This window comes from Cololabis saira, chromosome 20 (assembly GCF_033807715.1).
Source record: "Cololabis saira isolate AMF1-May2022 chromosome 20, fColSai1.1, whole genome shotgun sequence".
Taxonomy (NCBI): Eukaryota; Metazoa; Chordata; class Actinopteri; order Beloniformes; family Belonidae; genus Cololabis; species Cololabis saira.
The window spans coordinates 36,319,179-36,346,750 of NC_084606.1; the positions used below are offsets into that span (position 1 = coordinate 36,319,179).

The 27,572-nt window shown below is 43.5% G+C and overlaps 2 protein-coding genes across 2 annotated transcripts; both read right to left on the minus strand.

Moving 5' to 3' along the window:
* Window positions 1–3,163: 3,163 nt before the first annotated feature.
* Window positions 3,164–4,960, minus strand: LOC133420727 (E3 SUMO-protein ligase ZBED1-like). The gene is made up of 4 exons (XM_061710510.1): window positions 4,512–4,960; window positions 4,091–4,232; window positions 3,870–3,990; window positions 3,164–3,641 (listed from the first exon to the last, which is right to left on the minus strand). The coding sequence occupies exons 1-4, from the start codon at window positions 4,815–4,817 to the stop codon at window positions 3,389–3,391; spliced, it is 822 nt and encodes a 273-aa protein (XP_061566494.1). The 5' UTR covers window positions 4,818–4,960; the 3' UTR covers window positions 3,164–3,388.
* Window positions 4,961–6,934: 1,974 nt separating this feature from the next.
* LOC133420526 (uncharacterized) lies at window positions 6,935–26,919 on the minus strand. The gene is made up of 7 exons (XM_061710220.1): window positions 26,594–26,919; window positions 20,311–20,628; window positions 13,497–13,763; window positions 13,122–13,412; window positions 12,158–12,691; window positions 7,419–8,045; window positions 6,935–7,230 (listed from the first exon to the last, which is right to left on the minus strand). The coding sequence occupies exons 1-7, from the start codon at window positions 26,661–26,663 to the stop codon at window positions 6,935–6,937; spliced, it is 2,403 nt and encodes an 800-aa protein (XP_061566204.1). The 5' UTR covers window positions 26,664–26,919.
* Window positions 26,920–27,572: the final 653 nt, after the last annotated feature.

The window sequence follows — 27,572 nt, forward strand, 5'->3', positions numbered from 1 at the left end:
ACCTCATAATGCTGCACCTTTCACTTTTTAAAAATTGTAGGCCTATATATGTTAATAAGAGCTGTCATTTGTCTATTGCCTATTTACTGTACAGTGAGCGAAAATGACTGAGTCAAATTCCATGTCCTGTTTGACCTGACTTTTTACTTTTACTTGAGTAGATTTGTGAAGAAGAAACTGTTCCTCTTACTCCGCTACATTAGGCTACGTTGAGCTGTTACTTTTCTTGTATCCATTTTATCCGCGTACGCGTCAATCTCATGACATTTACACAGACTCAAACACACACAGAGTTTCTATGAGTTCATGTTTGTTCTAGTTCTGCCTGGTTAAAAAAGAAAAGTACAAAGGCTTGAAATTTTGCGCTACTTGTGCTTAATTTATTTTTTTATTCCGTTATTATTTTATTTATTTATTATTTATTAAAGTACTTGAATTTACTTTAAGATTATTTTAATTTAAGCTACTTTTTAGTTTTTATTAATTTTAATTTATTTTATTTTAATTGGCAGCACGGTGGCTTAGTGGTTAGCACTGTTGCCTCACAGCAAGAAGGTCCCGGGTTCGACTCCCAGGCCCGGCAGGGGCCTTTCTGTGTGGAGTTTGCATGTTCTCCCCGTGCTTGCGTGGGTTCTCTCCGGGTACTCCGGCTTCCTCCCACAGTCCAAAAACATGCATGCTAGGTTAATTGGTGATTCTAAAATTTTGCCCGTAGGTGTGAGCGTGAGTGTGGTTGTGAGCATGGTTTGTGTGTCTATATGTGGCCCTGTGATGGACTGGTGACCTGTCCAGGGTGTAACCCCTGCCTCTCACCTAAAATGAGCTGGGATAGGCTCCAGCAGACCCCCGTGACCCCGCAAGGGATAAAGCGGGTAAGATAATGGATGGATGGATGGATATTTTATTTTATTGATTTAATTTGCCTCAAGATGATTATTTTGTACTTTTGTCTGTTTGAATGGTTGTGTTAAAAAAATAAATCAGACGTTACTCAACAGTTACTCAGTACTTGAGTAGTTTTTTTCACCAAGTACTGTTTTACTTTTACTCAAGTAATTATTTGGATGACTACTTTTTACTTCTACTTGAGTCATATTATTCTAAAGTAACAGTACTTTTACTTGAGTACTTTTACTTGGCTACTCTCTACCCACCTCTGATGGTAATGAAATGTAACTATGGAGACCAGGGGCCTCATTTATAAAAGAGTGTGTAGGATTCATACTAAAAGTGCACGTGCACCTGTAACAGAGTTGGAAAATCCCACTTTAATCATTTTTGTTTTCAAATTATATTTAGGGATTTTATTTATCATTTATTTATTTTGTTGAATGTTTGTGAATTTTATCTAAATTAGTTGTTTTATTTTATTGTTATTTTTATTTGCGTATTTTGAGGAAACTGCCTTTTTGGCTCTACCCTCTTTTTGTACCTCCTGGGCTTCCGTAGGTCTTTACTTCAGCTCCTCAGTGCTGCGTTGCTCTTATGAGTGGAAGTTGTGTTGGGAACTGCTGCTGCTTTTCTTAACAGATTTCTTTAAGAAATTGTCCATATATGTTGATATTTTTGGCGCATGTTGTATACTTTAAATACTACTGACATTACGTGGCTGTTTTGTGTTGTTTTGATGATTTAATATGCTTTTTGTGGATGTTTTTGTTTTCTCGCCCTTTTTGTACAGCGGCGGGCGGTAACCGGTTTAAACCAGTAGGTGGCAGTGTAAACCAGACGGCGCTGCAGAGCCTCGATCTGAGTGTTCACTTTCCCGTTTTTGTTTTGTTTGTTCAGGGAGCAGGAGTTTAAAAGAGGGTCCAGAAGACTTATTCTTGTATTTTTCTGTCTTCTGCAGGTATGTTTCCTTTGTCAAATTAATTGTTTTTATTGTGTTTAAATTAGAGAGTGCTGCGTTGCTCTGATGAGTGAAGCAGGAGTTTAAAAGAGGGTCCAGAAGACTTATTCTTGTATTTTTCTGTCTTCTGCAGAATTAAAAGTAGCAAAACCAATTCATGACTCATAATTTCTTGCAACGGATCCAAACCTGTTACACACCCAAAAGCTGAAAATGGCGGGCGCAAAAAAAAATCCGGATTTATAAAACCGTGTGCACGCACACTTGCACGCAATGTTCACTTTATAAATCACAGTCCAGATGGAAGGTTGCGCAGGTGAATTTTCCTCATATCTCGCCCTCTACACGCCCACTTCATACCATAAATGGTCAATACAAACTACTCCATGACTGTATTTGCTAGGGGTGTGAATCTCTCCCTTACAAGACGATGCGATACGTATCCGATATATGGGCTCCGATGCGATTCAGGGACGATACATTTTATAGACCAGACGATTCGATCCGATACGATTTGGTACAATTTCGATGCAATTCGATTTTGTGGAATTTGATGCAATGTCATGCGATTCGATACGATACGGTGCGATCTGATATATTAATACATTTTTCAAAACTTTTCATTAAAAAGCTCAAGCAAGTAACAAATTGATATTATCTCATAAAGGACTATGGGAAAACAAAATAAAAAATACCTTTGTAAAGAAAGGCGGATGTCTGGATGACAAATGAATCATGTCATTATGTTTATTATTCCAATACTAAACAGTAAACACCAACATGAGTACAAATACAAAACTATAAACTACTGTACTATACATTCTGACATGGAATGGAAGTCTCTGTCTCACACACCTATTTCTAAGAGATTCACTTTGGCAGGTACTTACTTTGTCAGGTGGAGAAATATGAAATATAAAGGTCTAGAAAATAAGGCTTAGCCCTCTTCAGGCTTCAGTACAGTGCAAAATTATTGTACTTTGCAAAGCTCCAAACTAACAATGAAAATCTCCTCAAAATTCCTCAACAACGCCACAAATCAGATCACAAAATTAAACTATAAAATGAGCCTGCTGTTATGTCAAAATCAATTTCACAGAGATCCACTTTCTAACTCCACAATGTCATAAAGTAAAATAACACTACAGTAAACTGCAACATTTGAGTGCAAACAGTATGAACTGCAATAAAGTGACTAACAGAACTTGAACAAAATATATTTACTTATTTAGTACATTCATTGCCTTGATAGCGTGAGGTAACTTTGTACTTGAGGTAACTTTGTACTCTTCCTGAGGTAAATCTATACCTGTATAGAGTTCAGTGCATCATCAGTGCAACATCTGCCATTAAAGCATACTGAGAAATAACTAGCAGCATACAATATTACATTGTACATTTAAGGTGCCTTTGTATTTATTTAACTGATAGATAAACTAACTGAATGCAGCATTAGCTCTTCTTACTATGAACACAGTGCAAGCTACCACCAATTTTACAATCACATGTGCTGTGTGTCATGTCACGTAGGCCTATAGGCTACTTTAAGTACTTTTTCTTTTCAAGATTCTTCTTGAGGAAAACCAATTGATCAATATGTTCATGTGAGAGTACACTGCGTTGGGCAGTAACGACATCTCCTGCAGTGCTGAAGACCCTTTCTGATGCCACACTGGTGCCTGGTATGCAGAGGTATCTCTTTGCAAGAGATGACAGCAGTGGCAGGTCCACCTGTTTTTTCCACCACTGCAGTGGGTCCTCGTCCAGGTCCAACGGATCCCGCTGTTTGTACCTTTGAGAATCAAGAGGGTTTATAAATGATTTGCCGTACACTCCTGCAGGTTCAAGCAGTTGCATTGCAAATGAATACTGCTATTGCAATATTGAATATTGCTATGACTGTAGTATGTTCCACAAGACTACCAATGAAATATACACAGGACAGGATAACTAATTGTATTGGGGAAAAAATAAAGATAAATAAAGTTAAAGTAATATTAAGATTAATGTTAAGAATTACCTTGTTACTTCCTCGCTAGCTTTCTCCCTTGAGGTTCTCACTGTTGCTCTCACTTGGAAGAGTTCTCCGAACAGTTGTTTTAATGCCCCACTTTTCTTCTTTTTGCGAGGAGGGTCATCATCTGAAATACAAAATAAATTACTGGGTATTCAATTCATTGATACAACAAGCCATCACTCTTGAACACTTTTCTCAGTCTGTTCACAGTATATAAAACACACCTTTTGGCTCATCCTTGATCTGGGGACTAACGATGCTGTCTGGTTCTCCAGGAGCAGGGCCAGGGCCAGGGTCTCTCTGAGGGGGATCTGTCTCCATTGGATCACTCTGAACTGGATGTTCATCTGGACTGTTTACTGCTTCCTAATGACAAATGAAATGCATAAAGTCACAGATAAGATTAACAATCAGAGAAATTATTACCATTTAACTATTTTTATAACAAAAAGGCTAATATTATATAATATACCAGCAGCAAATTACATTCCGGCTTTGATAGAATTAGAATATATACTGTAATAATAATTAATATAGTGTGAATGTGAATGACTAGCATCAGCAATACATCCGATCCCAGCTATGTTAGAATGCACTATAATAATATTTCATATTATATTGAATGAGTGTGCCTGTTAAGATTACCTTGTCTAGGGCGGCAGCTTCATCTATCAGTCTGAGGAAGATTCTCTCAACCTCATGGTCACTCAAGAATGGCAGCATCTTGAAACGAGGGTCCAGAGCTGACGCAGTGTAGATGAGGTCATGGACACCTGTGTAACGATTCTCAAAGTCCTCCCTGAACACCTTCTTCATGGCAGCAATGAGTGATGTGTCGTCATCAGATGCCTCAAAGTTCTTTGCAAGCTGAGTTTGGTATGGGGCAATCATGGAGAGTGTGGGCTGCTCATCTTCACACATAGAAGTGGTTATAACTTTAACAGGTGTCATCAGCTTGACTATGTCTTAAGCATCCATGAGTTCAGCGCTCTTGAGAGTGTTCTTGTTCACATCCTCCCCTTTTCTGACCTCCCTGGACAGGAGAGTGGCAGTAACTGCAGGTTCCAGTTCTATGAAGCGCTCTAGCATGTCAAGTGAGCTATTCCAGTGGGTGGAAACATCATGGATTCGTTTTTTCTCTGCCTTAACTTGTAGCATATCTTTCTGTTTCACACGCAGGATTTCAGCTGCTGTTGTGTTGCGATGCATAAAGCCAACCACCTTTCTCACTTTGCCCAAAAGGTTTGCAGCAGTTTCTACTTTGAAGGCTTTCTGTGAGGCCAGATTTAATGTGTGAGCAAAGCATCCAAGGTGCACACTCATGTCTGCCTCCCTTCCAGCTACTACCATGTTTTTTGCATTATCAGTTACCAGGGCTGGATCTTTATCAGCAATGTTCCATTCAGCACAGGCTTCTTTCAGTAAAGCTCCCAACTTTTTACCTGTGTGTGATTCATTGAAAACTCTTGTCTGTAACGTGTGGCTTTTTAACTTCCAGTCCGGGGAGATGTGGTGCGCTGTGATCGTCACATAGGAGTTTATTTGCACGCGACGTCCAAGCATCTGTTGTTATGGCTACTCGCTTTGCATTTGCCAATTCTTGTTCCACTTCGCCCTTGACTTTATTGTACAATGCTGGCACACATTTGTCGGTGAAATGTGCTCTACTTGGTATGTTGTATCGCGGCTCCAACGTATGTATCAATGCACGAAAGCCCTCGTTCTCAACCACACTATATGGTCGTAAGTCCTGGGCAATAAAACGGACGATAGCATCCGTGATTTGCTTTGCCCTCGGCGAGTTGTGGGGAATTTCTGACTGGAAATACTGTGTAATACCTTTGTCGTCGTGTGTGCTCTTGCTTGTTGTACGGCTGCTACTTGCGGGTTCCTCCTCCTCAATTCCATGTTTTCTTTTTAGGTGAGTCGTCATATTTGTCGTGCTGCTCTTGTATGGAACCGCCGTTCTGCATACCTTACAAATGGCCATAGTTTTGTCCAGTTTTCCTCCCTTTTTATAAAATCCAAACGTCTTCCAAACAAAAGATTTAAGATGTGTTCCTCCACTGTATATTGGTTCTCCGTTATCGTCTGCCATGATGCTCAATGCTGCAGCTACTGTTTGTGTGTGTTTACGTTCGCTCATGTGTAGCACATTTTACAGCGTCATGCCGTGGTGATATGCGCGCGCCGGTGTCCTGCGCCGGAAGTAGGAAAGGAGCAGATCTCCAAGCTCACAACCTGCCGTAATGCAACGCACTGTGGGCTTGTATATCTGTATTTTTACCGCAGTTACTCGGTGCATCGATTCCCAACGCTAGGACCGAACCAACGTCCCGTTTATGCTTTATTTGGTCCGATACAGTTCAACGTGCACCGATGTAGTCGCATCGTTGGTGTTAAACACTGATTAACGATGCATATCGATATTTTTTGACACTCCTAGTATTTGCATATAAATGATCCTGCTGAGCATGCGCAGCGGCACCTGCAGTCTGTTTCTGCTGCGTCAGGATGAATGAGACGTGTCCATCCACCGTGCCACTAAATTTCACGGAGACTGAGAGGGAGATGTTGTGGATGAGGTGGAGGACAGGAAAACCACATTATTTGGTGGTCATAGTAAAAGTAGAAAAAGTATATAAATAGTATAAAATAAAGCGAGTGAGCGGCAGCACGTCGTTGCTGCGCTGTAAACGCCATGAGTGCCACGGACAGATGGTGCAGAAAAAAAAGAAGTGGTGTGATTTGAAGGTGGAGGCCAAGAGGTACGGAGCCCCTAAAGGGACACAGATTTTTTTTAATATTTATAATGAGTTTTACGTGCGTGCGTGAAACCTTTAAGGCTGATTTATGGTTCCGCGTTACACCAACGCAGAGCCTACGGCGTAGGTGCGCGTCGCTGTGTACCCTACGGCATAGGCTCTGCGTCGTTTTAAAGCAGAACCCTAATTTAGGCTTACACGTGCGCGTAATAATAATAATAATAATAATAATAATAATAATAATAATACATTTAATTTATAATGCACTTTCCATTCGGAGAATGGTACAAGAGAAAAAAAAAATCATTGATCATAGCTGGCGTATGATTTGCTGAAAAGGTGGGTTTTAAGCCCTCTCTTAAAAGAGTCAATTGACTTTGGTTCTCTCAGGTGGGCGGGGAGGGCATTCCACAGTTTAGGGGCAACGGAGCAGAAGGCCCGGTCACCCATAGTGACCAGTTTAGTCTTGGTGGGTTTGAGGAGGTTGTTCTTGTTTGCTGAACGGGTGCGGGTGGGGGGCTGAGTATGGATCAGCTCCTTGAGGTAAGGGGGAGCGTTGCCATGGACGCATTGGTAGGTGAGTAGGGAGCTTTTGTATTCTGTCCGGGAGGAGATGGGGAGCCAGTGTAGTGAGTGGTGGATGGGAGTGATGTGGTCGTATTTACACTCCCATCAGGATCCTAGCAGCACTGTTCTGAATGTATTTGAGCTTTTTAAGGCTCTTGCTTGGGATCCCGATGAGAAGTGCGTTGCAGTAATCGAGCCTGGAGGAGATGAAGGCGTGGACCAGTTTTTCGGGCATCTTTCGGGGACAGGATGGGGCGGAGTTTGGCGATGTTTTTGAGGTGGAAGAAGGATCTTTGACGGAGGTGATTGATGTGGGCCTCATAGTTGAGGTGGGGGTCCATTCTAACGCCAAGGTTGGTAATGACAGATGACAGTGGGATATCCTGGCCAGAAAAGGTGATGCAGGTGATGGGGGATGACTTAATGTGGTGTGGGGTGCCGATGAGCATGGCTTCTGTTTTGCCGCTGTTGAGTTGTAGAAAGTGTTGTTTCATCCACGCCTTGATCTCCTCCAGGCAGATGGTGAGTGTGGCTGAGGATGACTCTGCAGCAGATGGGTCCAGTTTTATGTATAGCTGTGTGTCATCAGCATAGCAGTGGAAAGCCAAGCCGTGCCTGCTGATGACACTGCCGAGGGGAAGCATGTACAGGGTGAAGAGGGTGGGGCCGAGTACAGATCCCTGAGGGACACCACAGGTGACGGGCTGGGTCCGGGATTTAACGCCTCCCAAGGAGATGCACTCGGTCCTTTCGGTGAGATAGGATCTGAACCAGTCCAGGGCGGTATTGCGAAGTCTGATGGTGGAGTGAAGGCGGTGTAGCAGGATGGTGTGGTCAACTGTGTCAACTGCGTAAAGGTTTCACGCGCGCATGTAAAACTCATTATATATATAAATCGCTCATGTTTGGATTTCAAATTAAAGCAAGTAAAAAACATATATATATAAAGACATATATATTGCCAAACTTGTGTGTCAGTGTGTGTTATGTGTTTATTCCTCAAAAAGAACATAAAAATGGGGCGCTTGTAATGTCATGAACCGCTTGAAATCCCAGTGCGCATGTGCGGTGGCTCGCTCGTCAAGCCCTGCAACCCATCTCTCCTCCAGTAAAAGGGGGTTTTTATAGGATAAATCTTGTGCCGGAAGTAAATTTGTATTCTTTATATCTGAATGTGAATCATTCAATTTGAACCTGAATTGATTTGAATCATTGCTTTTAAAATTTGATTCTGAACGGACTTATTTCAACTTGAATCTATGGGTTTGAATGTGTATCCCGATAAAATCAAAACTGTATTTCATGTTCTAATTAATTCTCAATTTTCAGTTTCGCTTCTCTTTATTCAAATTTAGTTTTTCTATAAAATTTTCTGTGCCACACATCCGGGTCCTCGCGTCAGGCAAAACTAGTCGAACGCAGATGGGGAGAAGTCGCTTTTACGATAGTCGATACCTGGCGTAAACACCTGGGGGACTGATGTCCATAGACATATATACATATTTGCATATATGTCTATGGTGATGTCCAGCGACCATCGGGCCGTCGCCCATGTTTGTGAATAACTTAATAACAGAAATGACAACAGGAACAGGAAGATTATAGCTTGCCACTGAAATCTCACACTTCCACCCTAATGAGTAGAAAAAACAGTACGTGAGATTTTTTAGTGCGTCCGAAACATTAGTACGTACTCAATAGTATGTACTATCCATACTCATTCTGGAGAAATGTATTAGTATGGATTGATGGACACTAGCTAAGCAGAAACTTCCCACAATGCAATGCAGCGGTGTTTGGTTGCTAAGTGATACGTATATGTCATAAGTCTAATATTAAGTATAATAATATTATGATATAATATTCATATTATAATATTCTTATATAATAATGTCATTGTGGCAGGGTGGAGAGGTTGATGGGACACGCGCACCTGTGTCCCATCAACCTGAGTGGCTGCCGCGCCTCCACCCTGCCTGCCTTATAAGGCAGAGCTGGACAGCAGAAGATGTCAAAGGAGCTGCTGGCTGATGCTGGGTGTGAAGGTGCTTCTGCACGTGTGGCGGTGATCTTTTGCTGTAATAAAGAGGGTCTGCACGAAACTCCGTGTCTCTCCATCCTTCGGTCGGCCCCGGTAGCACTCGCCCTGCTACAGTCATCTTGTTTGGGCCAGGATAAAGGGGAAAGAGTTAGAGGTGCTGCTACTGCTGCTGTGACAGGAGTTGTTACCATGGTAACAACTCCCCCTCCCAAAGGGAGGAAGTGATGTGTGGCTCTGAGTAGTATGTCCGAATTAATGCATACTACTGATATTTACACAAAAGTGTGCCGAACTGAAGTATACTTTTTGAGTATTTACTGTTTAGTATGGCATTTCGGACGCACCATATGTTTGTATTAAAACGGTGTCGCCTTTTCGAGGCTCTCAGAAAACCACGTGCGTGATATTGGAGCATAAACAGTTCTGATAGCTCGTGTTTCATCCGCTACAAGTAATTATTGGAAACACGCCGTGCATAGTGGTAGTAGCATGGTGGCTCCAGGAAAAGAAAAAACAAAACAAAAAAAAATATTTCTGCTTTCATTTTTATTATGTCAGTTTTGGTCCTCCATAAAAAGGGGCATAAACATTGTTCACATTTTCCAGCCAGTTTCTGGATTTTTGGGAAACTCCCCGCTGCAACTTTAATAACACAGCTGAACTCAGATACATTTTTCATCCAGCACAAAATAGGTGGAATCAAAATTTCATCATTAAATGCCACTAAGGCCGCGTTCAGACTTCAGGCAAATCTGATATATATCTGATTCCTTCTCATATCCGATTTTCAGGGCTGACTGTCCACACTGTTTTTAGCAAGTGTCCATATCGGATGTGGCTCTGTTCAGACTTGGCCACATCACTGACTGATCTGACGGGTTGCCGTAGCAACGACGTCGGAGCGGAGGCGTCACCCAGCGCGTGTATTGTGTGAAGTCATGTATTTTTTTTATATATAAAAAAATCCCAAAATATCTGTACCGTTTCTGATTGGGTGGGCACTGCGCATCATTTTTAGACATAACAATTAACGCATACCGCAAAAGTTGTGTGATCGGCGGAGGGACCCGACGTCCCAGCAAAATGAGAAACAGAGAAATGTGTTCAGAACAAAACCACCAGCAAACTAACAAACCAACCAACAAAGCTCAGAGTTAACAAAACCAACCAGAAATGAATAACAAATGAGCTGACGGCTGCAGGTTCAGGCTCACAGCGCGACTGAAGGCTGATTTATGGTTCCGCGTTACACCAACGCAGAGCCTACGGCGTAGGGTACGCGGGGACCCGCACCTACGTGGAAATGCGGTCTTTTTTTCTGCTATTAAAACATGTTGTAATGTGAATTTGCAACACTCAAACTACAAATAATAGTTTTGACGTGACATCAGAGATTGTACATGCTCTCTGTGAAAGGATGAGTAGCTCCACAACTGGAAATGGGCGGGTGGTTTGGAGCGTCTGGGACAGTCATATCCGATCTGAGTGTTTGGAGCTGTTCAGACTGACACGCATCTGCCCAAATGAGATATGGATCGGATATGAAACTATCTCCTGGAGGTGGTTTCCATCTGGTTTGCAAAAATCGGATATCATGCGGTTCGGGACTGTTCAGACTTCAAAAGAGTCATCCAGTTTCAATCTGGATGGGCTAAAAATCGGATATTTGCCTGCAGTCTGAACGCGGCCTAATGGCTCTAAAGGTACAACTTATAATAAAAACAAGTATTTTATTCAATTAATCTACATCGATATACAAACGTTTAGAAAAAGAAGTCGTCACATAACATTTGTGAACAGTACAATACAGAAAAAATAGGTAGTTTCAAAGTAATTTAACCTTCACCAATCATTTAAAGCCCAAGTAAGCTAAACTCAAATATTTGCATGGAAGCATTTTATATTTGATACTTAATTGTTTTAGAAAACAAGTCAAAATAATGAATTTTGGAGTTAAAATAGTGGAATTACTCTGCTAAACTGTTTGTGTTTCGTTCATGATTTTTAGAGCAGATCTGAAATTAGGGCTGAATACACTGGAAACCCAATAGATGTTTATTGCTGAAGATTACAGGATCGCGCTTTTCAATAAGGAAATCCTGTTGCATCACTCCTCACGGGCTCTACAGTACCTGCCCATCGGAAAAATAAATGAAATAAATTTAATTCCTGTAAACTTGAAGCAATCAGGATTTACCAAAGAACGTTGTAATTCTGAAGAAATAAGACTCAAACTTCATATTTGTTTGAGCTGATTTAAAGTCAAATTTAAACTGGAAATTTTTGACTGACTTAAATGTACAACAGTAATTTAAACAGTCACAGTTTTTACTCTTATAGCTTATAAACATTTATATTCAAATAAATGACACATTTACCATTTGAACAAATTAGAGGTCACTGTGAAGCTCTCAGCTGCTTCATTACTTCAGAGAGTCATTCAACTGTCTTTAACTAGTGATTAAATGTCTTTTAGGTGTTTCATTTTTACTTGAAATATTCTGTTTGAATTATGTAAAAACATCAGAAACAAAATATAAAATACATCTTTACCTATAATCTCTTTCTGGTCCGTTCTTCCCTTCTCCTTCTGTCTTTGATTTTATCAACTAAAATCACCAACACCCCACCCGCTACCGAACCCACCAACACACCCCCCACCATAGCCACCACCACACTCACCGCAGCCCACACCGTACCCCACCACCCCACACCGTACCACACCCCACACCACACCCCACACCACACCCCAAACAACACCCCGTACCACACCCCTAACCAGAGATCCTGCAAAAATGTGAGTGTTTGTTGCCGATTCAGAGAATTGGCTGACTCGGCAACTGGCCCAATTGCAGTTTTCACCATCAAAGCTTTCACACAATTCAACATCATATACACAATCCCGCATGTCAACATACCAAACATCACACCCGCCATCACACCCCCCAACACCAACACCTCCACAGTATGCCTAGCCTCCACTGTAGCCTTTATCACAGGCCCCCACACAGCACTCTCCACAGCCCCCATCACAGCCCCCACCACTACCCCCACCACAGCCTTCACCATCACAACAATCAATCCTTTCAACGGCCCACCCACCCACACCCCCAGTAGATCAAGCGCTAACTCATCCAGTGACACACCTATTGAGATACCCACTGACATACCCATAACTAAACTCACCCAACGCCCCACCACAAACTCCACCTCAGCCAATAACACAGCCATCACCAGACTCATCACCACCACAGCCACCACCATCTCAACCACAACCACCACCAGAAACACCACAAGCACCACCATAGTCCCAACCAAATCCTCCTGCTTCTCACCCTTCACTATCTTCTCCACCATCACATCATTGAACATCACATACTTCACCCTCATGACCACCACCCCACCCATCAGCAGACCCACCAGCAAACCCCACACTAAAACTCCAGTCCGGTCTGCAACAAAAAAACAGAACAAGAATTAAAATGACAGTTTTTTCTATTTTGATGACAGTGATATGAACCGTGTCTCAACAGATCACATGAACCTTCACAACTGTATCTGTTACTGTTCGTAGTCATTGACCTAAAGTCAATGAGTTCTCTGAAAGTTTCAGCTATTTACTAAAACAAAATGATGAATATAACAAGAATAATATAACAAAATTAGAGGTTTCCATCTGTAACAGAGATGGATGCAGTTCTGTGACGTCACACTCCGATGATCTACGTCACCGACACAACTTCAGCAGTGATGTCATGCAGATGTTCATATGATGTAGAAATATTCAACTTTTGACATTACACATGACCAAAATTAACTTCTTAATATTCTATTTTCATTATGGTTCAAACACTGTGTGAAGACTCACTTTTACTGCCTTACCTTTAGGTACATGAAGAAAGGTGGATTTCACGTAAGTCTCCTCTTCATCAGTGAGTTCACACGTGTAAGTTCCTGTCTGCTCTGAAGATAAACCCTTCAGCATGAGACTTCCTGTCTCTGACACGGACAACACGTGCTGCTTCCACCTCTCTGAAGGTTTGTAGGCGTCTTCAGCGCCGCTCTGTGTCAGGATGATCTGACTGTGGTTGAATCTCCAGATGAGATAATTGATTGGATAATTGGTGGGTGAGCAGGGGATGAGAGTTTCAGTGTCTGATGCATTTAGAGCAGCTGGAATTACAGTAAACATGAAACAGAATCATGAAGCTCCAAAACATCTCAAACAGCACAATATAACCTGAGCCTTTCTGTTACCTGGTTTAAGCAACGTGGTTCTCCTGCGGTTTGCTGCAGTGCTGACGGTGCAGATGTAGTCCAGGTCCGTATCATTATCTGAAAGGACCAGAGAGCTGCTGATGCTGTAAAGCTGCTGTTCATTCTGCTGGACTGTTGGTGGATTCCGCAGGTTCCTGCAGGATGGAGGACTGGTGGTCCAGGTGAGTCTGGGTTCAGGATAGATCCCCTCTGAGCTGCAGATTATCTTATTTTGTGTCTTTTCAATGTTGACCCTCTGGACTGGAGCTGTAAGACAAATATGCGGTTATAAATGTTGTTAATGTCACTGAACGTCTGCTTCAATGTTGGCTGCAAACGTGCCTCACTGGTCGAGTTCAGGTCAGATTCATTTATATTAAAAACAACCAAGCTTCACCAAGGTGCTTTACAGGTAAAACACAACAATATACTGTAAATAATGTTAAACAAATGGAGTAAAAACACAAAACTTCCAAGAAGATCTTACATCTCTTCTAAAAGCGACAGGAAGTCAGTGGACCGATGTCAGAACTGGATCACTATGCTCACATTTCCTGGTCCAGTTTAGAGCCGAGCTGCAGCGTTCTGCACGAATGAAGGATTAACTGATCTAAACCAGCATACAGGAATTACACTAATCCAGGCGTGTAGTTATAAAAGCATGCATGAATCTAAATCTTTAGAAACATAATTATGACTTCACTTTGGACAACAGTCGTCGACCTTCAAGGCTGAAACCAGCGTCTGCAGCCATCACTTCTCTACTGAGGTAGTAGGGTGGACTTAGTTCTGGTTTGGTAAAGAAAGAAGTGGGAAAAAGGCTGTAGCACGGCGAGTGCTACGGGGCCCGACCGACAGGACAGAGAGGACACGGAGTTTAGTGCAGAACCCTTTTATTAACTCACACCCAGGACACACGTGCACAAGCACCACGACCACCAGCAGCAGCTTCTCCGTAGCCCCCTTGCTGCTGTCCAGCCCCGCCTTATCAAGGCTGGCAGGGTGGAGAGGTTGATGGGACACACCTGTGACCCATCACCTGAGTGGTTGCAGCTCCTCCATCCTGCCACACACCCCCATCGTCAAACTCAGGCCGGGGTCCAACCGGCTGAGCCTACTCCCCCCCCCCCGCCCCCCTCGGAGCGGGAGAGGAAGCCCGGAACCGCCGTCTGCGCCCCCGGGCCTTCCTGGGTCGGGAGGCCGCCCTCGGCGTCGGGCCGACCAGCGGGAACGGTCGGGAGGCCGCCCTCGGCGACGGGCCGACCGCCGAGAAAGCCGCTTTCGGGACCGGGCCCATGGTGGCCTCGGGGCAGACGGCATCCGCGGCCGTGGTCGGGGTGCGTCCAGGGCCACCCCCTCCTCCGTCAAGCAGCACTGCGCCGGCTGCTGGTCCCCCTCCAGGACCGCCTCCTCCACGACGCAGCACTGCTCCGGAGCTGGTGCGTCCCGGGCCGCCTCCTCCTCGACGCAGCCCTACTCTGGCCGCTGGTCCGTCCCCGTCTCCGTGGGTCCCGCCATCGCTGGCACCGCCTCCGAGTCCGCAGCCGCCTCCGCCTCAGGAGCCATCGCCTGGCGGCCTGCAGCCACTGCCTCCCGGCCGGTCGGCTGCAGCGCCGCCAGCTCCTCCCGCGCTGCTGCGGCGACCCTCAAGCGTGGCGCAGGGGGCCACCAGCGCTTCTAGCGCCGCGAGCTGCCGCTCCCCCTGGCTCTGAAGCACGGCTGCCAGGTCTGCCATCGCATGGACGAGCGCCTCCAGGGCCCGCTCCGTGCCTCCCTTCTCCATCCCGTCGGGCCCCACGTTGGGCTCCAGTGTAGCACGGCGAGTGCTACGGGGCCCGACCGACAGGATAGAGAGGACACGGAGTTTAGTGCAGAACCCTTTTATTAACTCACACCCAGGACACACGTGCACAAGCACCACGACCACCAGCAGCAGCTTCTCCGTAGCCCCCTTGCTGCTGTCCAGCCCCGCCTTATCAAGGCTGGCAGGGTGGAGAGGTTGATGGGACACACCTGTGACCCATCACCTGAGTGGCTGCAGCTCCTCCATCCTGCCACAAAGGCAAACTGTGCAAACGGAGAGAATGGTCTGCAGAAATGTTGCCTGCCGGTTTCCCGACCCTACGCCGGTATGAGGCCTGGATGGAGGGAACATTCTTTTGTTGTATTTTGAGGATTTTTTCTTTTGATTAAGATTACGACACATGATTAGAGGACTAGCGCTTGTTTGACTAATATTTTGGACTGCTGGGACATTTGGGGGGGCTGCATTTGTCCTCGGATGATTTCCGTTTTTTGTTGAGGGGGTTTCTTTTGTTGCTACCGGGAAGATGAGTGAAAAAGGATCCTTTTATGTGAACTGTGTTAATGATAACCGGAGGTTAGTACAGCTGCCTTTTCATTTTATTTCTCTATTTGTTAATGTTTCATTTAAGAGGATGGTACGGGCTACAAGGAATAACTGCATTTCATGAATCAATGGAATATTTTTTCCTTTACTTTAGCCTTGTTTTAATTCAATCTTTCCCTTTTGTGAAGACTTTTCTTCTTGACTCTAAGAGGAATGGATCCGGTAGGTGCAGGCAGCATATAAAATGTCCCAGCAGGGGCACAGACACTCTGGTCTACTGTTACACAGTCATAAAGGACGCATTTCTCTCCTGCAAGACTTCCCTTTAAAACACAAAAAAGAAAATCTGAACATTGAAGAAAATAAATGTCTTAAAGAGCATATTGCAGGTTGGAGAACCCTGTGAATCAATGTGTAGGAAAATAACCACGGAGCTGCCGCGTTAAATCGACGCAGCCCTACGCCGTAGGGTACGACGTAGGGCTGCGCGCCGCCGCGTACCCTACGGCGTAGGCTCTGCGTCGGTGTAACGGTGTCAAGAGCAGAGACCATTTATTTAATAAATAGCTTGGAGGACAGATGGTGGATCATCTGCAGTTCTGGGTCGCACGTTAGACGTCAGAATCAGAGCAGATTTGTTGTTGTTTTGGCGCATAATGTGACGTTCGAAAACGCAAAACTCCGGTTGTTCGTTTATTTGCGTTTATTCGCGTTTATTCGTTTATTTGCGTTTTCATGTGGATGACAGGTCCAAACGTAGGAAAATATCTTGGGTTTTGCAGATACCGGCTACGTGTGTACGGGGTCTGCACAGTCAGATGGGGCAGCTGTGGAGACGTCTCCCTGGTGCTGCGTCATATGACGCGGTGTTCGAAAAAAAGAGCGTTTGTAGGAGCTTTGCTAAAATCAGCCACTTTTTCCTCTGAATAAGTGCCCTTATGTCTTGTAAAACATATTAAATCCTACATTAACTTCTCACATAGTCATTTTCACATAAGGTCAGGTATAATTTTTGAAAAAATTCTAACCTGCAATATGCTCTTTATGTCTTTGACAAATTATTGCGATTGCTGCTACCGAGAAAGCAGCCAGATGATGAAGGCAGCGGATGATCATTCAGATGATTATTCAGAGGTAAATCTCTCATGTAATTGTAGGTGCCATATACTAAATCTTTATGTTTATGTTGGCATCAGCTGTCAGTTTGACACCTGTCATGCATGTCACAGGGGGTGTGGTTAAGGCGTGTTGATCTGAGTAATTGAATGAACGGGCATATATTCACCCGTTCACCGCGGCGGCTGCATGGAGAGGGGGTGAGTAGGGAGAGTGTCATTTTTTGTTGACCGCTTGAAATATCTACAAACTGAGAGTGAATATCTTGCCTTGCCTTTGACTGTTTGTTCAGCGTTGGAGGAAAATAAATAAATACACAGTTGGATAACACGGAAATGGCTTGTCGTTTGTCTAGCGAGTCAGCAGTACCATGCTCTCTCACTTAGCTTCTCAGTGATTTTGTTTGTGGTTTGGAGTCCCTATAGTAATGTTTCATGATAAAGCATAGTTATAGGACAAATGGATCGTATCGATGAGGCCAAAAACAGCTGGAAACTGGATTTTGATGACTTTCTTCCACCTTTTTCAAAGTCGAGATGTTCTTTATCTTTGTTTTGAAGAGAAGTCTAGCAGGACGAGATGTTACAGAGATACGTAGAGAGAACTAGGAGAATTGGCTCATAAAATGAAAAATACCCTCCAATGGAAACACCGGTCCCCGCAGCGGTACGTTCGTCGCAAATTTAGAATTTCGCTTTTGTTTTGCAAAAAAAAGTGGAATGGAAATCCACCTTAAATGTAGGCTTTTTCAAAAGCAGGAGATCAGAAAGACTCCTGGACCTGTCACTCTGTCCTCTGTCTGCCTGAGAGTCTTCACCCAGATCTTTAACCAGTTTCTGGAGTCCTCCTGCTTCAAACGCTCTACCAGTTCCCAAGAAGCCCTCCATCCCAGGAGTGAATTACTACAGGACCGTTGCTCCGACATCTGTAATCATGAAGTCCTTTGAGAAACTGATGTTGAGCCACCTGAAGGACAACACAGACTCCCACCTGCAGGGCAACCGGGCCAGCAGATGATGAAGGGCAGGGCAAGCAAGTCTATTTGTATAGCACAATTCAAAGGTGATTTACAGAGATATTAAACAGAGACATTAAAACACCACATTTAAAATTCAAACCAAAGCAAAGAAATAAAACAGAACAATCAGTAGTTGGAATAGTGTCCGAACGTGTCCGATTTCCGATCACCTGATCAGATCGGGACATCCCTATTGATTTCTATTAATGTCATGTTTGTGCTGTCTGTCAACATAAAAGTTGGCTAATATACATCTTCTTTGTGCCATCAGCTGGTAAAAGATCATTTAAGTTTAAGAGGTAACTTATTCAACGTGATTAACGTTTGTGATGGAAAATCGGTCAGAGTCACAACTTTTGGCAGAATTGATGTTACAATTATGGACTTTTACACAAAATAATGTCTTAAACCGTGTTTGGGCCTGAATAAGTAATTTTAGATTTCTGGAGATTTCTAGAATGTTCTGAATAAACCAAATGATGACCTACTTTGGTTTATGTATGAAATGTATTTAATATTTTATCTAATGGTATCTAATAAGTAAAAAGTTGTGAGAAAGGTCAAATGTATTATTTGTTGGTATTAAACAGGAAGATGTATCAAAGAAGGGGACATTCAGACATTCAGAAACAGGACTCTGGAAGAGGTCTTCAGCTGCACAGATATATATTCAAAAACTGGAAACTTCCAGGAGATATTTTTCATTAAATACGACTGGGAGCCCAGACGCTGTAAACAGGTTTGAGCTGTGTAGGCCACGCCCACGGGCCGCTGAAGACAAAAGAACTGTAAAAAAATGTTGCTGTTTCTGCAAAAAAAAATCCGGATTCATAAAACCGTGTGCACGCACACTTGCACGCTTTATAAATCACAGTCCAGCTGGAAGGTTGCGCAGGTGAATTCGCCTCATATCCCGCCCTCTACACACCCACTTTATACCATAAATGGGCAATGCAAACTACCTGATGACTGTATTTGCATATAAATGAGCCTTCTGAGCATGCGCAGCGCCACCTGCAGCCTGTTTCTGCTGCACGTCAGGATGAATGAGACGTGTCGAGCAACCGTGCCAATAAATTTCACGGAGACTGAGATGTTGTGGATGAGGTGGAGGCAGGAAAACCACATTATTTGGTGGTCACAGTAGTGGCATCACTAACAAAAATAAAGCAAGTGAGTTGCCTGCCAGAATGTGATTTCTGGCCGTGGGAGCGCACACAGCAGCCCGTTGAGCGATAGTGCTGAAACGTCAGATTTTCAGATTATGAAGCTCAAGAATGAGATCAAGTCATATTTAATTTAGGTAGAAACAACCTTTCATTAACTGTATTTGGCCTTCAATCAATTTTTGGCAGGTAAAAAGACCCATTTTCATGGGAGAAATCAGATTCTGGCAGGCAATCACTTTTTGGCACGACACCGGCACGGTGTGTCCTGCACCGTGGACACGCCGGGCCGGTGGGATGATTTGACAGATGAAAATACCCCGTCAGATCACGCTTCCACATAGACATCAACATTTATCTACTGTATGTGGAAGCGTGATCTGACAGGGTATTTTAATCTTTCAACTCATCCTACCTGCCAATATCTATGTGGAAGCGTGATTTGACGTTTTTTTTTCTTCCGCCAAAGCGTCGTACACATAGATCTATGTGGAAGCACATTCTGACTTCCTGCTGTTAAATCATCTATTTAAGTCTGATATGTGATGACATTAAAAGTATGACATGAATCTGGCTTCATTTCACCACCTCACCGCCTGCGTAGGCAGTTCCCCATATCTTCAGACTGTTCGTGCGCGAGGCTCAGGGTTGGCGTAAAGATACTGACATTTTTAGGTTAGTTTTTTTTTTTTTAAATCCAAACCTTTACGTAGAAGGTGGCTTGCACATCTTTCAAGCCCGATTTGTGCGCAAGCAAGCTTTATAAATGAGGCCCCAGGTGATGTTGGGCAGTGTCACATCCAGCAGCTGGACCGTCAGCACTGACACCCCCCAGGGAAGTGTCCTCTCCCCACTGCTCTTGTCCCTCTACTAGTCTACTCCTCTAGTGTAGAGTCTACACTAAATGCACAAACCTGGCGAATACAGTTGATTCTGCTTCTAGTTCACTGAGAGGATCCTCGTTTCAAAAACAGAGAAAGTGAATGTGAGTCGACATGTCAAGAAAGCACAACTGAAAGTTGAAAGGCTGCATTACTGTTTCAACAACCACTTTAGCAGCTATTCTAACTTTGTCTCAGCTATTTTCTGTCTGAGACAACTCCTGCAACAGTGACAGTAAATATCTGTTCTTTCTCTGTATTGCAACCCCCCCTCTCTACGTACCGTCCACATTCAGGTTGATGAAGCTCTCCTCGTCTCCAGCGATGGTGCTGGTGAAACACAGATATCTGCCCTGGTCCTGGACCGTCACTCCTCTCAGCACCAGGGAAGCCTGTCCTCTTGAGATCAGGTCTTCAAACAGATATGTTCTTCCTCTGAACCTCTGGTCCTGCTCTCCTGGTTGGTCCTTGTTGTGATAGTAGGAGTGAACCCGGGTCTCTGGTTGCGTTATTTGAATCCAGTGGACGACAACGTCATTGTGAGCTGTGAAACTGCAGGGCAGGAAACACAGCTTCTTGAACTGACAGGAGACCTCGGTATCTGTAGAAACACACACATACAAACCTATGATCCATTTGGAGTCACTAATTAACCCAAATGACATGTTTTTGGACAGTGGGAGGAGGATCAATTATCTGAAGAGAAGCAGGAACCTTCCTGCTCTGAGACAACGGTACTAATCACTAAGCCACCGCATGTTCTTGTTAAATTAAACAAACATGATTGGATGACATCATCCAGTTGTATATCCATTATAAAACTATCAGGAACAATGCATTTTACAATTTGCAGGAGTTTCAGAGAACTGGGAGATAGATTAAAAAGGCCCAAACATCATTTGTGACTCGTGGCCTGGCTCACACTCCAGTTCTAAACCAGTTCCTCGCCATCAGTTTAGCCAATTATATTGTAATCATGTCAGTAGAAAACTATGAGGCACATTCTTCATCTGGTCTTTTCTGGCAGGTTGTCTGCCGAACAGAAAAGGTGCGTGTGTGGGCCGCTCGGTGGCGCAGTGGGTTAAGCAGCGGCTCGTATACTGAGGCTACAAAGTCCTCCTGCAGCGGTCGCAGGTTCGAATCCCGGCCTGCGCACCTTTGCTGCCTGTCATCCCCGATCTCTCTCTCTACCCCTTTCATATCTGCAACTTGAATAAAGGGCCACTAGAGCCCAAAAAAATCTTAAAAAAAAAAAAAAAAAAAAAAAAAAGAAAAGGTGCGTGTGTAAGTTTACTTTGAATTTCCTACAAGAAAAACTTTAACTGAGAAAAGTTGTTTGTCTTTATTTCTAACCAAGTGCCGAGCACACAGGTTTAAAATACCCAACACCTCATTTCAAGGTCACCTTTACAGTGCACACAACACTGATTATACACATGTTATAATGTAATGATATAAATACATCATAATGTCATAATATATAAACATGTTATAATGTCATAATATAAATACATGTTAATGTAATAATATATATATGTATATATGTTATAATGTAAATATAAATATTACTAAGAATACTATAGAAATATTGATTTAATATAAATACCATGTCATAAATATCTTTTTCTTGTTATTTTCATATAAAAGTACGTTTGTCAATGTTTATAATTATTCACAAGTATGCAGTGTCATAACTACATCTCTGGCGTTCATAACAAACCAACCTGTTGGAAAATCTGGTTAAGGTTAAGGTTGTTTAAAGGGGACCTATTATGAAAACCAGGTTTTTTCTTGCTTTAACATATATAAAGTGGTCTCCCCTCAGCCTGCCAACTCAGAGAAGGAGGAAAGCAACCAGATTCTGCAGTGTCTGTACAGCCGCCCGGATGAGCCGTCCAGTGTGATGTGGATCTACGAGCCAATAAGATTCTGCGCATTTTCGTTACATAACCAAAATGCAAACCCTGCCCACAACTATAAAACCGTGTAACTGCATGAGCGTCCGACTATCGTAGCACTGCGTGACATCAGCTCTCTGTCCATCTCCCTCCAGCAGCTGTATGGAGCCAAATCAGGGCCAAATGTTTTGCTAATTTGAAAATAAAATTTGAACCTGAAATTTTTTTTTTACAGTTTCAGTTTTCTTTTTTTCTTTTTTTCAGTTTCAAATCTTTTTATTTCAGTATCAAATCTTTTTTTCAGTTTCAAATCTTTTTTTTCTCAGTTTCACGTCTTTTTTTTCAGTTACAAATTTTTTTTTCAGGTTCAGACTTTTGGCCCGGATCTGGCGTGGGGGGCGTGGCATCAACTGAGAGGGGCGTGGCATCATGAGTGACAGCAGAACAGAGAAGGTTGGGGACGTTCCTCACTCATGTTGCCTTCAGGAAACGTAGGTTGCAGAAGTTATCAGTAGAAGTATGAATCAACACTGTATATACACTATATTCACGTGATTGGCAGTGGAAAAAACTGATATTAGTGACACATTTCTGTTTGAAAGGCTGTTTTGTTGTTCCCCAACAAGGCGACACCCGTGCAGGCCCGACAACGGAGGCCCCCAGACCCAGGCATCCCATTCATTCATCCATTCACCTATCCGATACCTATACTAATAATAATATAATATACTATACATAATAATAATAATAATAATAATAATAATAATAATAATAATAATAATAATAATAATAATAATAATAATAATAATAATAATAATAATACTACTACTAATAATAATAATAATAATAATAATAATAATAATACTAATAATAATAATAACCATCTTTGTATAATATAATATTCATAAATTATTAAGTTTTGATGTCCTGCCAATGGAGGCTCAAATCCTCCATGGCAGGACCCTTCCATACCGCATTCTCACCGACACAGACATACAATCACCCACCGTTTCCCCCTCCCCGGGGGGGTCCAGCACCGCCAGAAGGCACCCCAGGCTGCACGGCGGGCCCCGCCAGGCCCGGGTAACCAGAGCCACCTGTCCCAGGCCAGTGAGGGAACGCGGGTGATGTGGGACCCCCTCCCACCCCTGGTGTTGAGTGCATGTGATTAATGCCATAAAAACAGGGAGGGGGGAGGGCCAAGTATCGATTGACACCGACCCCCCCCCCTCCCGAACTACGTGTCCTTGTCAAATGTATTAAGTGTTGAATGTGCAGTGTCTATTTTGCTGTTAAAACCGTGAGGCGGGGAGTGCCGGGCCACGCGGGACGGTGCCCCCCACGACCCGGACCCCCCGCCCTTCGCCTATGTACGTATGAATCGTGTAGGGGGGGAAAGAGGGGGAGCGGAGGCCGAAGCCAGGAAGCAGGACCAGCAAAGCCGGCCCTGATAAGACACCCGCATCCCCCCACCGGCCGTCCAGTAGACGGGGGCCGGCCCCCCGAGCCGGGCCAGGGCCCCACCGTACCTCCACGGGCGCCCCCGGCGCCGCCGGAGCCCCCAGACGGAGGGGGAAACGGTCCAACATCCTCCCATTCATACTGACAACATAAGACATAGATACCTGGGAGTGGTGCCACCCCGCCGTCTCGCCCGCCCGTGCACCCCCCGGTCAGGGGAGGCCCGCTCCCCGGACCCGGCCCCACCCCCCCCCGAGGCCACCCCGGTGGACACCCCAAGGGTCACGGAGTCCCCACATCCGCAGCCACCCCCCACCCAGGCAGGGCCGGGCCCTCCGGGTGGGACCCCCACGTCCACGGCCCAGCCCCCCCCGGGAGGTCCGGAGACGCCCTAGCCACAGCCCCCCGCCCGAGCCCTCCCCAGCCACCCCCCCCCACCGCCATGAGGCAACCCCCCCCACAGGCCCCCAAGGCCCCCACCGGCCAGGGACAGGGCCCCGCGGCCCCCCCCACTGCCCCCCAGGGGCCACCAGAGGCCCGCGCCCCAGACCCCCCAAACCGACCCCCAACCCCAAGGGCTACGAGATCACCACCCCCCCGCCCCCACTAGGTAACGAAGCCAATAAACGGGGACCACAGAGAGTGCAATTCAGCCGAATGTTGTTCAGTGGAGGCAGAATTATCTCACTACTAATATGATCTGATAAAAGATTCCTAAAATGGTTGATACATAAACTGGATTTTTGTTTCCAATTTACTAGAATGGTTTTCTTTGCGATACATAAGGCAGTGAGAACCCGGTGTGTCCAATTAGGATCTATTTGAGTGTCTCCCAGGTGACCTAATATACATACCGTGGGGCACACTGGGATTCTGTGGTTGATCCATGTGGATAAATCCTCACAAATCTCCTTCCAGAACCTCTGTACCGGTGTACAGAACCATAAAGCATGCATATAATTATCTGGGGTGTTCTCTGTGCACTGTGAACAGATATTAGAGGTGACAAAGCCCATCTGGAACATCCTTTGTCCAGTATAATGTATTCTATGAAGAACTTTGTACTGTATAAGTTGTAGGTTTGGGTTTTTAGTCATAGTAAACGTATTTAAGCATATTTGTGACCAAGAAAACTGGTCGGTATTAAGAGAGAGATCCGCCTCCCACTTAGAGATCGGGAGAGAGACTGACTCGTCCAGTTTAGACACTAACCTGTAGAGTTTTGATAACAACTTTAAAGTGCTTAGATTCAATAAATCTATTATCTTAGCGGGAAGTTGTAAATCTAATTGGCTAATTTTGTATGTTTTATTTATTATTGCCTTAAGTTGTTGGTATTCTAAAAATGTATTCCTGCTAACTCCGTATTGAACAATAAGTGTATTGAAAGGTACAAACTGTCCTCCTACAATTACGTGCTGTAAGTACCGTATTCCTTGATCTCTCCATTGAACGAAGTTAACCATCTTTTTATCATTTTTCACGATGTCTGGGTTGTTCCATATGGGTGTACGGTCACATGGAAAAAGTGAAATTTTAGCTATTTTAAGAAATTCCCACCAAGCTGATAAAGTTGTGCTAATATTAATGCTTTTGAAACATTGATGACGTTTGATACTTTGACTAATAAATGGTAACTCTGAGATTTCTAGTTCATTACAAAACACTTGCTCTGAGTCCAGCCATTGACTATCTAAAGGATGATCTTTTGACCATTTTACAATATACTGTAACTTACTGGCTATGAAGTAATACTGAAAATTAGGTAATTCTAAACCTCCATATTCTTTGGATTTTTGCAATGTCTTTAAACTAATACGTGGAGTTTTATTTTTCCACAAAAATTTTGATACATATGAGTCCAACGATTTAAACCAGGAAAGAGGGGGTTTGCATGGTATCATTGAGAAAAAATAATTTACTTTTGGTAAAACCATCATTTTAATGGTGGCTATTCTACCCATGAGCGAAATGGGGAGAGAGCTCCATCTGGAAAGATCATCTTCTATTTTCTTTATAAGCTGAACATGATTTAATTTTATTAACTCTGACAGCCTAGGGGAGATGTTTATGCCTAAATATCTAATGTTCCCTGATTGTAATTGAGTATTGGTTATATTCCTAAAATTGCAGTTAACACATAAAACAGTGGATTTAGACCAATTAATAGAATAATCAGACAGAGATGAAAATCCCTCTATAAGTGCAATTGTCTGTGATAGTGAAGATCGTGAGTTCTGGAGGAAGAGGAGTACGTGATCCGCATAAAGACTTATTTTGTGCTCTAATATTTTACATTGTATACCTACCTATACCTAAAGCTGCCACTTTATTGAGGTTTTTGTAGTGAAATGAGGAGGAATCATAGAGATAACTTCTCATTTCAAATAACTGGATCAGACGTTCCTCATCCATGACCTCATCCGTTTCCTACAGCGCTTTCAACCGGCTTTCAACGCGAGAGGCAGGAAGAAAATAGAAGCAGGGCGTCCGACAAATGTTCAGCTCAAAACGGCGCGTTGCTGCGTCGCTGCGTCCAGTTAGGACAGTCCAATAGATAATAAAGCAATGGAATTGATTTTGTTACTGACGCTCGCAGTGCATGCAGTTATGACACGGTAACTCCGCCGGCCGGAGCTTCCGCCATTTCTTCGTAGCGATGTATCGCGTCATTCAGGCAGCCAATCAGCACAGAGCCTCATTATCATAGCCCCGCCCACTCAGAATCCTGCATAGATAATGAGGTTAGAGAATGGGAAGATAAAGACATGGCTCAGAGGCTGAATGTTATGAGAGAGCGAGCTACCTGTGGCAAGATGGCCGCCGTGTGACGACGTTGCTCTGCATTGGCCAGCAGCGTGGGTGAGTCATCTAGCCTTTATATATATCTATGGTTGTCCTACCAACTGATAACGGACATGATCATACATGCCGATGCCCATGTTGCAAAGTGCAAATACTATTTAATCAGTTTTACGACTTTGAAAGCTTTAGTTTTAGCTGTGCGCGCTCCCGTGGAGGCGCGTTCTCGGGATCAAACCGAAATTATCATTATAACAACGCAATACAACGTTTGGTTGTTTTTTTAAATGTAGATACTTGGTCAAACTACAAGAATATTAATGGTATCAGTGAAGTGACACTATTAAAAGTTAGACATAAGGGGGTTTATGTGTTGGTTTTAAAAACTAATATAGCAGCACTCACCACCGCAGACAACCGACGCGCACAAAAGCAAACTATAAACCATCGCAGTGATCCTGTTCATGTTCCTCATAGTCCTGCTGCAGTTGGATGCTCCAAGCCCTGATTTGAAATATTTACAACCTCAATTGCAGAAAAAACAGAAACATTTCAGCCCAGTTTGTTGAGGACTCCCAGAAACAGCTTAACTAAAGTGAAGCTTCTGACTGAACTTTCGTTTTCTCTAGACACTCCCACCAAGACAGACTTGTTGAGAGGACTTTACCACGTTTGACTTGATTACAGCGGAGAAGTAAATGAATAATGAGGTCTGACGTTTAATTCGTGCCAAAAGTCTATTCTGCATTCACTGTTGAATTCTGCTGAGCTTTCAGACGTTTGTTCACGTAACCTTCCAGCTTTAAGTTGTGACAAAGATCTTTTTAACACGTACACTAGAGGTAAAAAGAAGTAACAGGAAGTACCATACAGACAAGGGCGAAAATCCCGGGGGGGACAGGGGGGACAAGTCCCCCCCATTAGTAAAGCTGTCCCCCCCTAGAATAATTTGAGACAGAATTAATAATTTTGGAACAATGCAGTAGTATTTAGTAGTGATGCACCAAAATGAAAATTTGTGGCCCAAACCGAAAATAATAATAAACAGTAAAATCTCATTACACTTAAAACAAGACTCATCACCAGAAAAATAACTTGTTATTTGACAATTTTCACCTGTTTCAAGTAAATTTTCACTTGAAATAAGTAGAAAAATCTGCCAGTGGGACAAGATTTATCTAATAAGCAAAAAAATCTTGTTCCACTGGCAGATTTTTCTACTTATTTTAAGTGAAAATCTACTTGAAACAGGTGAAAATTGTTGTTTTTTCCAGTGATGAGTCTTGTTTTAAGTGTAATGAGATTTTTTTTAACTAAAAATGAGACATTTTAACTAGAAATAAGACAAATATTCTTGTTAAGATTTTGGGTTTTTGCAGTGTAT

Excerpts from the sequence above, each read along its gene's own strand:
- LOC133420526 (XM_061710220.1), bottom strand. The coding sequence starts at position 26,663 with ATGAGGAACATGAACAGGATCACTGCGATGGTTTATAGTTTGCTTTTG. Across the intron at positions 20,629-26,593 it reads CGCGTCGGTTGTCTGCGGTG|ATACCGAGGTCTCCTGTCAG; the intron begins GTGAGTGCTGCT and ends GTGTTTCTACAG. Across the intron at positions 13,764-20,310 it reads CATCAACCTGAATGTGGACG|CTCCAGTCCAGAGGGTCAAC; the intron begins GTACGTAGAGAG and ends TTTGTCTTACAG.
- LOC133420727 (XM_061710510.1), bottom strand. The coding sequence starts at position 4,817 with ATGACACCTGTTAAAGTTATAACCACTTCTATGTGTGAAGATGAGCAG. Across the intron at positions 4,233-4,511 it reads AAGCTGCCGCCCTAGACAAG|GAAGCAGTAAACAGTCCAGA; the intron begins GTAATCTTAACA and ends ATTTGTCATTAG. Across the intron at positions 3,642-3,869 it reads GCTAGCGAGGAAGTAACAAG|GTACAAACAGCGGGATCCGT; the intron begins GTAATTCTTAAC and ends TGATTCTCAAAG.